This window comes from Castor canadensis, chromosome 9 (assembly GCF_047511655.1).
Source record: "Castor canadensis chromosome 9, mCasCan1.hap1v2, whole genome shotgun sequence".
NCBI classification, from domain to species: domain Eukaryota; kingdom Metazoa; phylum Chordata; class Mammalia; order Rodentia; family Castoridae; genus Castor; species Castor canadensis.
This window is the reverse complement of record NC_133394.1, coordinates 112779688-112794361: the sequence shown is the minus strand read 5'-3', so window position 1 is coordinate 112794361 and position 14674 is coordinate 112779688. Positions and strand designations below refer to the sequence as shown.

General features: G+C 44.4%; 1 protein-coding gene across 4 annotated transcripts in view; it reads left to right on the top strand.

Moving 5' to 3' along the window:
- Positions 1 to 14674, top strand: part of Kit (KIT proto-oncogene, receptor tyrosine kinase) — a 79876-nt gene that overhangs the window by 22173 nt on the left and 43029 nt on the right. For all 4 annotated transcript variants that reach the window (XM_020183421.2, XM_020183419.2, XM_020183420.2 and 1 more), the window contains exon 2: positions 13141 to 13410. In XM_020183421.2, the coding sequence (XP_020039010.2) occupies positions 13141 to 13410 (270 nt within the window). The remainder of the gene's footprint in view (positions 1 to 13140; positions 13411 to 14674) is intronic.

Below are 14674 nucleotides of genomic sequence, written 5' to 3'. Positions count from 1 at the left end.
CTCTGTGTTCGCACGGTTGTGGGGGATGGCAAGCCGACCTGTGATTAGTGTGGCTGACCTCTGCTGAGCTCTTTTGACCTGCTCCTGTTGAAGTTAATGCTGACCGAAGTGAAGAGACCCGCCCCCACGCCAAGCATCACAGATGGTGAGGACCTGGTCTGGTGTTGACTGCACTCCTGTCCTTAGAGCTTCCTATGTGGTTCACATTTCAATAAGTGCTTTCCAGCAATCAAAACACGGAAATCTCCGAGCCATCCTGGACTGCAGAGGGAAAACCCACTGGAAATGAGAAAGTTCCTCCTCCCAGTTCAGGGATGCAGCTTCACGTATTGTGCTTGTCAAAGGCAGCCCTTATCTAACTCCCCAAAGACCCAGCTTATAATGGAGAGGCAGGCTTCCCCTTCTACTATCTTTGAGATCAGGAGGGGAAGTCCTGCTTCCTCAAACTCTGGCTTGTATTTTTCTTGGGATGAGTGAGTAGAGACTGTAGTAAGTAGCCCTATGAAAACCTTTACTGCTGGTAATGTGCATAGCCACAAAAAACTCTCCAAAATAATTAGCTGAGAAGATCCTTCTTTGAGTGTGAAATAATATTTGTGTCTCCACAAGTATTGTTCACCTGTAAGTTGTAAGAGCCAGGAATCAAATTCCACCTTCAGGCTCTTACTCTAATTCCGTGTCCAGACAGTAATTTAATAACAAAGAAAGTGATCAGTTGTATTATTTATATCATAAGAGAATCACATTTATTTATTTTTTTGTGGTACTGGGGTTTGAGCTCAGGGCCTACACCTTGAGCCACTCCACCATCCTCCCCCCCACCTCTTTTTTTTTTTTGATGGATTTTTTCAAGATAGGGTCTCGCAGACTATTTGCCCAGGCTGGCTTCGAACTTCAATCCTCCTGATCTCTGCCTCCTGAGTCACTAGGACTATAGGCATGAGCCACCAGTGCCTGATTGTTACTTACTTTTCCCACCTGCCTTTGAGTACCTTCCCTGTCCAGCCACTGGATCTTTTAAGGGGATTTCTTTATCTTGACCCCACATGCCTTAAATATTTGTCAGGTGAGGAAACCAAGCACGAGAGAACCTGACTCGCTCAGGATTTAGAATCCAGAACTTTTGTCTCCACCAGTACCATTTTTCCCCTTTATGTCCTGCACTAATTGCTTAAAATCAAACGTAGGCAGTTACACATTTTATCTACAATGAACAAATATGAAATATCGCGAACACCGAACATTTCCTAATTTGCTTGTTTCCAACTGGAGAAAAGCTTTGACAGATGTCTTGGCATTAAAAGGTGTTCATTGGAAGCTTGAATCTCTGCAGCTGGTTCCTTGTCAGTTTCTTAGCAGCAGCCGAACTTTGACACCGCTTTGATCTTGGGTGTGCTTTTCAAAATGCAGGAGCAGCCTGAGGGCATCCTCTGTGACACCAAATGGCCTGTGCTTGGGAGTTGGGACCCAGAGGAAGGAATGAACTAGGGAGTTCCCCTAACATGAAGCTCCCAGCTGGGCAGATGGAGGAATCCAAGTGGGGACATTATAGTAGAGATCGGCTTGGTTTTCCCTGGGGATCAAAAAAACAATAGCCAGGAAGTTGAGAGCTGACACTCAGGAGGCTGAGGTAGGATCACTTGAGCCTAGGAGTTACAGACTAGTCAGGGCAACCGAGTGAGACCCCCATCTCAAAAAGTAAAAAGGCTAGAGAAGCAGAAAGTGCAGGTGTTATAGGAAAGGTAGGATTAGGTCAGGTGATTTGTGAGCACTGAACTTGCTCATGTGGTCAGAGCAGAAAATAGAGGGGCTGGCGTGGCTCTGAGGAGGAAATGGCTCAGCATCTCAGGCATATAGGGCCCAAACCACAGGTGGATCCACCCAGTTGAGCCCCCCCCCAACAGGAGAGCAGCCGAGAGGGGGTGGCGGCCTGACCTTGCCTACCCCTATCAGGGCACTCGTTTGCAAGGGGCATCTTTCTCTCGCACTGGGGAGCCTAAGGACCATGCTTCCTTTGAATATCCTTGGGAAAATATCCATGTATTTTACCATGGGCTCCTTTGTGCCACAGACAGTCCCATAAAATACAAGGTCCAAAGTGTAAGAGGTTAAAATAGTATTTTCGCTTGACTTTGGTGCTCTTGAGCCTGTACAGGCTTCTGTACCCCCTTGGTCAGGCAGGGTAACTCAGGAACACTTCTCACCCTGCCACTCCTGTCTGCCCCTGTCCTCATGCCATGGCCTCTGGATGTGCACGCTTTCTCCTCTTGTTCCAAACCCTCTGGGAGCATCCAGCTACTGTCCTTCATATTCACGGGCTCCAAGAAACCTCCCTCCACCTCATCCTCCCCGGGTACAGGCCTGTAGGGGTCAAGGCCCTCCTCCTCCCACATCCCACTACTACAGCATCTGTGCCCAGGCCTCCTGCCTAGACACCCTGGGGTGATTGTCCTGTAGAGACAGGATGCTAGTGTTGGTATTTGTAAAGCTTTGCGGGTGACTCCAGTGTGCAAGGAGAGATACCATTTACATGGTTGCCCCTCCTTCTCTCTGTCAGCAGCCAGTCCTGTGCCCTGATGACTCAGGAGCTGGTTCTCTATCCTCTTTTGCTCCTCTACCTGCAACCATGTCACCAGAGATTCCAGGCTCCAACTACAAGACCCTCTACATACACCTCCTGGTCTGGAATGTTGTGGTTCTTCACCAGTTGACTCTCTGTTCTTTGTGCCCTCTATTCCCTCCCTCAGTGCTTTCATGGACACCCCGGTTGCCACCCACTATATACCAGTCACTCCAGAGCATGTCTGTGGCTCCTCCTACCTCAACCCAATTTCAGGATCTTCTCACTGCCCCTTGTCAGTCCATATACCTCTAAATCTGTCTTTCCTCCATTAGCTTTTTGTCATACATCTCCCTATCATGGAGGCCAAACACAGGATGTCTTCTTCCTTGCTTCTTCACTGTCCAGAACCAGCCAACCCCAGGCCCTCTTACTCATCTGGAAATACCCATCTTGCTCCATGTCACTAGCTTGTGCTTCCATTGACTCTTGTATGGATCCCCCCTTGTCTGCTGGCTGACCTTGGTTCTAGTTCTGTTCCCCTAAGGACTGCCAGGACAGGCTTACCTTGGCAAAGGAGGCCCCCACTGGTCCTGACCTTCCTAGCTCTCTGGCCTCACCTCCACACTGCAGCAGTTCCACGTGGTTAAGTGACTGACTGCTCAGCGACTGACTGCTCAGCACTCACTTGACTAGTTCTGACCTTTGCTCCTGTGTCCCTCCCCAGTGGACCCTCTCCTTCCTGTCTGCCTGGCCAGGCTACACACTTTCTTCAGTGTGAGCTCTACGAGCCCTTTTCTGACCTTCCTTCTCTTGTGCACCCTCCCCAGCTTCTCGTCTTGGTTCTCCTTAATGTAGGTGTCTCCTCAACCTATGGGATTACATCCTGATAAACCCATTGCAAGTTGAAAATATCATCTGAGGTTATGAAAGCATTTAACACACAGAGCCTGCCAAATACCCTTAACTCAGACTGACCTAGCTTTAGCACTCTCAGAACACTACATTAAGGTAATCATCTGACACAGTCTTGTTTGATAATGAAGTATTGACTATCATATAGCTGAGCTGTTTCGAGAAAGTATCCCACTGGGAAAAGGTCAAAATTCAAAAACTGAAGTACAAGTTTATCCAAAATGTGGATCTCTTTTGTACCATCCCAAAGTGGAGAAATGGAATATGGAGCCATCATTAAATCTGGACTTGTGGACTCTGCCCTGTGTTTCTGCTTGCACTTGCCTTGTAGCGTGGTAACTTCCTATGTGAGTCTATCGCCCCTCACTGGGCTGGGAACTCCTTCCTTACATTTCTAGTCCTCAGCACCACCTGCGCCAAATGGTGGGAACCCAGTCACCATAGTGGTAATGAAGACACATTGCAGAAGAGTGTGCTTTGTTTACAAACCCAGCTTGGTTTACCATTCATTACTGCTGCTCTACTTTTTGCTTTTTTCAGTTGTATTTCTCTCCTTCTCTTCTGTCAGTGAATTCATCTTCATACCAACATTGAAATATACTTAAGGAGCTACTTCTTTAACAAAAATATGCCACCAAGAAGTCTTTGTTCTTTTGTTAATTTTAAATCAACTTCCAAACAGCCAGTCCTTTTACAGGGCTGTATTGATAGTGCTTGAGTCCTTAGACTGACTCAAGTATTGAAACCATCACTGAATAGCAAGTACACTAATAGAGTACTGAGGCCTGGCATGCACGTGGAAAATTGCTTTAAATTTCAAAGAATCAGCAGGAACTTTATTGTACAAAGGAATTGTGTTTTTAGCCACCAGACCTAGAAGTACTGCAGGCAAGGACTTAAAAGATGGTGAGGCAATGATATCTGTTCTTATTTATCTCATGTCTAAACTATGTAGATAAATACTTTGCTTTCTACTATTGGATTAAAGATATCTTTGAACTCTTTCTTTTACCTGGAAAGTTCATGGCATGCATGTCACACTGTTCTCAAACTTGTTTGTGGAGCATTTATTTAATTTAATTTCTTTTGATGGGACTGGAGTTTCAACTTGGGACTTCATGCTTGCAAAGCAGTGCTCTACTGCTTAAGCCACACCCAGTTCATTTTGCTCTGGTTATTTTGGAGGTGGGGGTCTCAAAAACTATGTGCCTGGGTGACCTCAAGCCATGATCTTCCTGACCCCAGCCTCGCAAGTAGCTAGGATTACAGACGTGAGCCTCTGGCACCCGGCCATGGAGCTGCTTTTGAAGGTTTGGGGTGTATGTAGTTGATTTCTTTGAAAGAACATCTTCTTGCCTGAAAAAATGCATTTGATTTTATTTTCTATTTTACAATATATAAAATAGCATAAGGGAAAATTTAAAATTACTCACCACCAAGTGAAATTGACCTTGAAGAAAACTCAAAAGTACCAATGTGCAGGGATGGCGCGCACATTCCCCTGGTTTGCACCTCCCATCATGTCCCTTACACAGTCAGTCCTGCACTGAGGACTCACTGAGCACGGCCTGTTTCTCTCGCAGCATGGAGGCCAGAGACAGGCAGACCTTGCTTTTTGATTCTGAGCACTCACCATTTGAGGGCTGAGTGGGTATCCTCAAAGGGCTAATTTGGGCCCACCTTCATACTTGGAGAATTTGGCCTTGGTTTCTCCTTTTCTTGTATACACAACAAAACAAGTCCTTCTGACTCAGCTATCACACACAGCCCTCTCCCTGGAGCCTTTCATGGTCCTCCTGAGCAGATGATGCTTTCCCTGACTCCTGTGGCATGGTTATCACCTCTCAATGTCTTTTTTTCGTTCACATTGTTTACCTCCTGCACAAGGCTGCAGGTACCCCATCAGCTTCTGGTCTAGTCGTGCAACAGGTGGGTGGAAGGAACGCTTCAGTGCTTAGGGCATGGCTTCTCCCTAGTAGATTGCACAGCTCTGGGTCCTCCGTTGAATGCTTCCTCCAGTGTGTGGGTGACCCAGAGGTGGCTCACAATCTCCTGCCAATGGGCAATGTGCTCCATGGTGTGGTGTGGATTAGCATTTGCTTCCCTATCATTGGGGACCCCACAGGGGCTCTGCTGGGGGAGGGAGTGGTGCAAGAGCATATTGAAGAGTTGGGTACTTTTCATCCAGCTCCTACTCCCCCTCCCAGCTTTATTCTATTTCCAGTATCCTCCCTTTGTTTGTAAAGCCTCCTGGGTGTTGTGGGCAATTACTAGTCTTCTTCCATTTTGGTTTTTATCCACTGTATTCCTCTGGGGATATAAAAGTATGTCAGAAACAATATAGCATACAAATCATTGGCTTTTTTATTACGAGCTGTGGTTAAAGAGTATGTGAATGCAGTAGTTGAACTCCAATGCAGAGGCAAAGCCTTGTTGCAGTTATTTCTGCTTTACTTCCCCAAAAGTAGAACAGGCCTCTCTACCTGGGTTTCCTTCCCACCCATTGTTTTGCTTGGTTCCTTATATTTACCTCCAAAGGAGGAAAGGTTTTGAAATGACTTCCTTGCTTTTAACCTCAGCTATAAATCCAGAGCTTACAGCACTAGAAACTTGTGAAGGGCCTAAAGATCTGGCAGTCGAGGATACATTGGGCCAGGTGGCATGTTGTTCCTACTTACACAGGTCCCAATGACCATGAAACAACAGTTTGGACTCTCAACTTGTTTAATTGGCATATTGTAAAAACATCTTGTTTTTGCTTCAAAAATGGAAGAGGACCAGTGGCATATCTTTGGATAGAGGGCCAATGTCTTGTCTTGGAATTCTGATTGACTTTGAGTTTGGGTTGGTTGATGGGAGTTCTCCAGAGGGTTCTGACCTGCCATCCTTTCCTTCCACCTAAATGCAATATCTGCTATTTCTAATTTTCGTTCACTTACAGGTAGTCCTTGTGATACCCCATGTCAACCAATCATCCCATGTGCCTATCATCCCAGCAACTGAGGGAAGCTTAAAGTAGGAGAATTGTGGTCCAGATTAGCTTGGGCAAAAAGCAAGACCCTATCTCTAAAATAACCAGAACTGGAGATGTGGCTCAAGCCATAGAGCCCCTGCCTTGCAAGCTTGAAGCCCTGTGTTAAACTCTAGTACTGCCAGAAAAGTAAAAAATTGTATAATACACCTTTTCTAGTTGAGCCACCCTTCTAGTCGTTCCTAGTTATCAGATGATCACCAGCTTCTCCTGTCACACCCATGAGCACACTTACTGTTCATCAATTTTCTTAGCATGGACTTTGCACGTGTAATTTATATGTAATGTAGTATCCAGCACAACATCCATAAGGAGGTTTTGGGGTACAGCCAGGTGAGTGGAAGAGCTAAAATGTATATGACAGCCTTGGGCTCTGGTCGGTATGGTTTCTAAATAAGACCTTCTAGGTCCTTTAGCTCAGAAGTAAAAGGCTCTGCTGTCATTGTCTGCTTAGTGTAAGGCAGTGTGAGGGGAGAAAGAAGATGTGGTTTATGCCCTCAAGCACAACTGTGTGGAACAACTAAAAATAATGACTTAAGTTTTTTAATGATGCAATTTAAAATACTGTAAGGGGCCTCACAGGCTCAACTTGAGGTGGAAGTGGTCAGGTGAGAAAGAGCCAGAGCAGCTGAAGAAGGTTTAGGCTTTATTTTTATAAATGTTTTTAAAAAATTGTGATAAAAATATATGTAACATAAAATGTACCCTGCGTAAATGACCAATTCAGTAACGTTGTGTCACAATACCATGCAATCATCCCTGCCACCCGTTTCCAGAATATTTTCATCATCCTAGTCAGAAATGCCACTCATTAAACTTAACTCCCTACTCCTTGCTCCCCACTCTACATCCTGGTAACCTTGATTCTACTTGCTGTCACTGTGACTTGTGCTATCATAGGCACCTCAAACAGGGAATCATATAACATTCACTTGTGTCCAGATTTTTTGACTTAGCAGAATGGTTCAAGGCCCTTCCGTGTTGTAGCATGTATCAGCATTTCATTCCTTTTTTGTGACTCAGTGATATTCCACATTTTGTTTACCCGTTCATCTGTTGATGGGCCCTTGGGGTTGTTTCTACCTTTTGGCTGGGGTGAATAATGCACTATGAATGTTGGTAAACAAGAATCTGAGTTCCAGCCTTCGATTCTTTGGGGTTTGGTTGAATTTTACATTAGTAATGGGGAAGACATCACTAGTAGCTGAAGTGAGCAGAGGATATGCTGGCATTTCTTTTATTTTGTACTGTCGCTTAAAATCATTCACTTTCATGCGCCCCTTTTGTTGAAGGATTCTTTTTACACCTTTTATGATCCAGGCCCATCTTTTAGGTTCAGCACTTAGCAAGGACCTGGGATCAGTGCTTCCTGAGCAGTACTGGATTTCCCAGCCTCATCTTCATTATAGGAGTCTGTCCCCAGGGTGATGGGTTTTGTCATATGTCATTTTCCTTTGGTTCATTAATTAACATATGTTCAGGGAATGGAAAACAACTCTTAATATTAGCCTTAGCCAAACATAATTAAGGAAGTACATTTACTCATGCAAAAAAGTCCTGAAGCAGATAAAACCAATTCAACAAACATTTGCTGTGTACCAGATACTGTGCAGAATGTAATTTCAGAGCAGCTTCAAAGCTCAGGTAGAATACCTTTTTTTTTTTTTGGAAAAAAGTTCATTTAATGCAAATCTCCTCTGTTATTTTTTTTCTTTTGGTTGGACTGGGGTTTGAACTCAGGACTTTGAGCTTGCAAAGCAAGTGCTTTGCAGCTCGTGCCATGCCACCAGTCCATTTTGCTCTGGTTATTTTGGAGATGGGGTCTCATGCACTATATGGCCCAGCTGCCCTCAAATCTTGTTACTCCCAAGTAGTTAGGATTACAAGTGTGGGCCACCAGCACTCAACTTCTGTTCTCTTTTTAAAAACATGATTTTAAAAAGCAATTTGAGGCCATTATAACATTTAAGATATTTTGGAATCAAGAGCCGGTAAAGTGGCTCAAGTGGTAGAGCACTTGCCTATCAAGAATGAGGCCCTGAGTTCAACCCCGAGTATTGCTGCCCAAAAAAGAAAATTTTGGATGGAAACGAGAATAAACATGATCCACAGACCTACCTAGTAAAACTATTTCCATTTTATAGTGTGGAGTTTGAAGGTTGGACTTACAAATCATTTAGTTTGAAAATAAAACTCTGACTGCTTCTGGTTTCTAGTGGTAATTATTTTAAAAATTATTTCATAAAACTAGAAGTAAATCATAAACCAATAATCTTGGATTCATAGACCTCTATTTTGGAAGTATCCATGCCTGTTTTAGTCAGTGAAGTAAAGCACTGTTTTCTTGGTGGAACAGCAGAATTGATGTGTCATCTTTTGGGGACAGGGCCGAGGACTGCTGTACAAGTATTGGGTGTTAAGGAGTCTTTCTATCTTCAGTCTTTACATGTTTGGGGACCGAGGGAGGGTGTTTATGATTATGCTAGGGGAATAGCACAAGCTGGATGCCCTCCTGGGGGCTCTGAGACCTGGAAGTGGGGTGGAAGGTCAAATATGGACGTGGTCCACATCAGAACAAACCCTGTAGGTGGTGAGGCTAACTTGTGTTGGTGGGATTTAGTGAGGGAAGGTTGGTGGGGTCAGGGGATGACTCCCAGTAAGAGGTTGCCCTTCAGCTGGACTTTCCACAGGAAAGCCCGAGAAGGTGTATCCGAGAGATGCAGGCCAAGATGGGCAGAAGGATAAGCCTGGTGAGGGAGGAAGAATGTGCTCAGGATCCTTAGCAGGCTGTGCCTAAGGAGAGGCAAGCTAGACCTGAGGCAAACAACTGGAAAGGAATTCTGTGAACACTTTTCCCAGTGCATCTAAGGCCAGTGTTGGCTGCCTCTGCTCTGTCCTGGATTTGGAGGCCAGGATGGTGTGGTTAAGTGGGTGGTTTTGGGGCCAGTGGCTCTCAGGTTTAGGAAGTGGGATGAGGAGGAGAGAGGGATAGGGAGGTCTTTAAGAGGGGAATGTCCTCTCTTCCAGGTGGTAGAAGGCTTGTTCAGGGTGGGATATCAGGAGTGGAAGGGGACGCAGGATGTGTGGTGGCTAGAACTTGTTGCTGGAGAGGGAGAGCTCAGGCAGGAACGTGTTTGGGAGACATGAGAACCGTTCACAGAAACAGGAAGTGGGTAAGTCAGGACTGATTTGAGGGTGATAAGTTCTGTTTCCAGAATAAGTGTGTCGAACACTTGTGTGTTTTCTATGTGCCCAAGCACAGTTCCAAGTACTTTGTACAGCACTCTTGTAGAATGGGGGCCGTTCCTACCCTCCACCTCCCCACTTGATAGGTGAGGCATCTGAGGCAGATGAAGTAATAACCTGCCCCAGGGTTACCTACCTAGTAAGTAGCACAGCCCTGATACAAATCTAGACAGTCTTAGCTCAAGAGCCATGCTTTCACTTAAGTCTGCTAAAATGCTTTACCTAACAGGTAGTACATTCTTTAAAAACTTCCCAGTTTTTCCCTCGTGATCTCATAGGTGCTCTATGACAGGAGGGTATTTTTATCCTTATTTTCTAGGCATGGTAACTTGGACACACAGAATTCACATGACTTGTGTTAGGCCTCATAGCTAGGCCTTGCCTACATTGACATGGTAGATCTCAAGAAGTCAGCAATATTTATTTGGCTGGATTGAAATATGTATAGATATCCTTAAGATCTATAAGTGAGGAAATTGAATTGACTGAAATATATTATAATGTAAATTATTTATTTATTTATTTTTGTAATGTAAATTCTTTAAGAATTTTTGGATCAAATTTACCATCAATATCATGAGCACATTCACTTGGAACTACTCCTTTTTTGAAAGGGATAAATAATTAAAATAATAGCGTCTCTATTTATTCCTGCCTCCATTTTCCTTATTTCACATTCTATACAACTGAAAATAATCTCAACTGATCCATGTCCTTATTCTGCTGCTCCACTTAGATGCAGAGACTGGAGGACACAGGGAGACAGTGTTACCTTATGTCACCTCTTACATGTTGGTGCTTAATGACATTTATTGACTATAATTGACTATATTGTGGTCTTCAGCAAACCAAGGCTGCTTAGGAGTCTTTTGACCTGGGAAGTACTTTGCTTCACCCAATGGGCCTGCAGCTGTGCTTCCAGGTGAAATATATGTGTGGATAATCAGGAATTGAGACAGGTCAGCTACACACACCCCTACAGGGAACAAATGCAGCCTTTCTATCCACAGACCTTCTTCCTTCTGTTTTCAATGTGAGTCTCTCTCTCTCTCTCTCTCTCTCTCTCTCTCTCTCTCTCTCTCTGTGTCTCAACCTTTTAACCTCGTTCAAGTACATACTTATCTTTTTTGTCTGTCTCCTTCCATAGCATCCAAGAAGTCACTTGGAGCCTTTAGCACTGGAGCAAACAGAATTTCCCACTCAACTGGAGTTGTGCTATTGGAATTCCAGTGGGCTCTTTGTACCCATATTAGGGGACCTTTGTTATTTCCCATGGTCTCACTGTGACTTTACCCTAAGAACCCTCCTTCTCTGTGATACTTTCTAATGTGTTGCCTTCCTTGCCACTTCTCTAGCCTCTCTCATACCTTTCTAGTCCTTTTAGCAAAATCTCTCATAACTTTCCTACTCCCTCTTGGCTGGTGGAGCCCTTCATGATTGGTGCTTGGTTTGGGCCTTTCATGATTCCATCCTGTTTTAACTTCACTAGTCAGCCCTGACCATCTGAATTTTAGGGCACAAATAATCCACGGCTGAGAATCCATTTACCCATGAGGTAGCAGGTGCAAGCAGTCTCTGCTGTACTGTCGCAGTCTCTTTCTGATCCTCTCTGTCTCCCTACTCCTCTGCCATCTGAACTTGAGTTTCTGTGAGTGGCTTACCTTGCTGCCTTATATGCATGCTCTTTGCCCCCCACCTGCCCCTTTCATCCCTTGGCTTGCAGGGCTTTTCCTCCTCCTTAAAATCTCAGGTCAGTCTTGACCTGAGATTGGTATGTGTGTGGTAGGGGGCACAAATGCCACACATGTGAACCATTTTCTCCACGATTCTGCAGAAGTAAGTGAAAGCCCATAGGGAGATCTGTGTTGTACTGTCACAGGCCATCTCACCCAGGAATTTTTCTCCTGCCTCTTCACCCAGGTCACCCACAAGTCAACTTTTTTGTTTTTTTGATGCAATATAACCTGTAGCTATTAACATGTTCTTCTCTGATAGTATATTACATCTCCTGTCCTTATTCTCAGCTCCTTACTGCAGGCTGCCAGCACCTTTGCGCATGGACCACTCCTTTCCATGGGCTGCTATCTCACTGCACCCATCACTTTCCACTGAACCTATAGTGGGTCCACACGGTCTCGGTGAGTCCATTCCAAGTACTTACAGCCAGATACACAGGGCTCTTGCTGATCTGGCTCCATGCTATGTAGTCTTACCTTTCATAGTCTAAACTGGAAACCTAGTTCTCCAGCCAGGCTAATTCTTTGCAGCTCAAAAGGTCACATATACCAACATCAGTGCCAGCCCTTTCCTGATGCCATCTCCTTCTCCTTCCCCTTTGCTTCTTCTGATATGGTCATGGTTCAGCCCATCCCCCTCATTTTCTTCTTAAAGCATAAACTTGTAGCTATATTTCACTTGCTCTGACACTTAAGCAGTTTGTGCTTTGAGCTCTCAACTGTGCGGAAAGGTCACAGATCACACCAGCATGTACTTCCCCACAGCACCTAGTATGATTCGTCCACAGATCATAATGAACAGATACTTGAATACATGGGTGCATGCATGAATGAATGAATAGGCTTTTGTAAATATTCTAGGGCTCAAGTTTTATATTCAAAGTCTAAAGTCACAGCTTTCTCAACTAAGTATACTGGTTTCCTGTCGAAGAAACCTACTCAGGGATTAGATTGAGCAGGTCAAAACCCAACATGCATACCTGTAATCTCAGCACTTGGGAGGTGGAAGCAGGAGGGTTGGGAGTTCAAAGCCAGCGTAGGCTACATAGCAAGACCCTGCCTCAAAAAAAAAAAAAAGGAAAAAAAGAAAAGAAACTCAGTGTATATGACAGAATATCTCATGGTCTGATCTTAAAAATAGAATGGTTACTTTCTGCCTTACTGTTTAGAGATTTGTGAGTAGCTCTCCTTTCGATGAGCATTGGCTATAAGGAGAACTATATGGAAATAACTGAATTTACAAGGTTTGAAGGAGTGGTGGATAAGTTTCAGGTTGTTTCCATGGGATGAGAGTTTGTTCCTGTTGTTTCTAAGCCGAGTATCGGCATATCAGCACCATGAGGATATCTCAGTATCAGAGTGGAAACTTGACCCAATTGTACGTTTAACCCAAAGAAGCCATGTCATCCAGCTAGGGTTAGCTTGGACACCAAATGTGACCCTAAGGACTAATTGGAGATTGCAGAAAATAACTTTCTAGTTGAACTTCAGAGACTTTAGACAGAATTCCCTTTCCAGCCCAAAATAGCTGGGCAGCGTTGTCCTATTTTTATTGTAGAGTACACAGAAGATGGAACTCGGTATTGGAAGAGATGCTGTATTTTGCCAAGGAAGAAGAGCACACTCAACACGATCCTTATTTTTCTTGGCAGGCTCTTCTCAACCATCTGTGAGTCCAGGGGAACCGGCTCTTCCATCCATCCAGCCAGCACAATCAGAGTTAATAGTCAGCGCTGGCGACAACATCAGGCTGACATGCACTGATCCTGCCTTTGTCAAATGGACTTTCGAGACCCTGGATCAGATAAGTGAGAATAAGCACCACGAATGGGTCAGAGAAAAAGCAGAGATCACCGACACAGGCAAATACACGTGCGTCAACAGAGGCGGCTTGAAGAGTTCCGTTTATGTGTTCGTCAGAGGTAAATGATGGCTTCCCATGATGCTTTGCTTTAGAGAGCTGCATACCCTGTTCTTAACTTGGAATAACAGCTAGAATATTGGCTGGGTCTAGAAAGCTTAAGACAAATGTTTGCTTGCTGGCTTCCCACATCTTCTGATCTGTGGTAGCCTTGAGTGTGACCCCAGCTGGAGGTCACACTTGTCCTAATGAGATTACAGTTATGTTTAGTCCACTTGTCCTGGTACTCAGAGTAAACCCTGAGAATAAATTATGCCCTTTGGGAAAGCTGCATTTTAATGTCTTGAGATACTAGATATTCCCACTTAGTAAAAACACTTCAGGGAACCAAAAGCCTCCAGTGGCCCAAACAGGCCAGCACTTCAAAAGATTTGGCCCACTCCAAGGGAGTAAGTTTCAGAAAAATGACTCCACCAACTAAATATCCCTTGTCTGTCATAGGTTCCAAGTAGAGTTGATTCTTTAAAAAAAAAAAATTATGATCTCTTAGAGACAAAAGAAAAAGAGATTAAGACCATGGGATTTCTATACCTCATCCTAGGGAGTTCAGCGATTCATCTGTGTGCCTTTGCTAGTTTGTTAAGAGCTGGTTAGCTGGGCACAGCACAGCTGTATCCTTTGGTTGTTATAAAAAAACTGAACTGCCGGCAGTTCAAGATACATACCCAAATTCCAGGAGGAAAAGTAAAGTTCTGATTCTAGTCCTGAGTGTGCCAGGACTGGGGCTGTCATTTAAAAAAGGCCTGGGAGGTACTGTTAAGTAGTGACAGGTACACTTACCACGGATAGAAGATCTGCTACTTCCCTCCATTCCCTCACTGAAGTTCTTGGGTAAGATGGCCTGCTCTGTCTTCCTTAGGGAATGGCTAGGGAGACAGAATTAAACAAATTTTAACATACTCCTTCAGGAGTTAATAAAGTGGACTCAGAAGATTGCCATGAAAAATTGATTGTGCCTCTGCTGAATTTATCTGTTGTCCTTTCCTGAGTGGGTAGCTGAGAAGTAGGCTCTGATAAGCCCCAGCTTAGCTTCAGGGTCCAGTTCCATAATTGTTGAGCTAACCCATGTGCTACTTGTGACATTTGAGATGGTGTAAATTTACCACCTGTAAATTCCAGGTGGTAATGAAGTATCATTCTGCTTATTAATAGGACGAACAGACAATTAAATACCCAAGGAAACCCCTGAATGAGCCAGATCAGTCACAGAACTCACACACTTACTTTCCAGGGAAAGTCATCTTCTGTAACTTAGAACTGTCCTT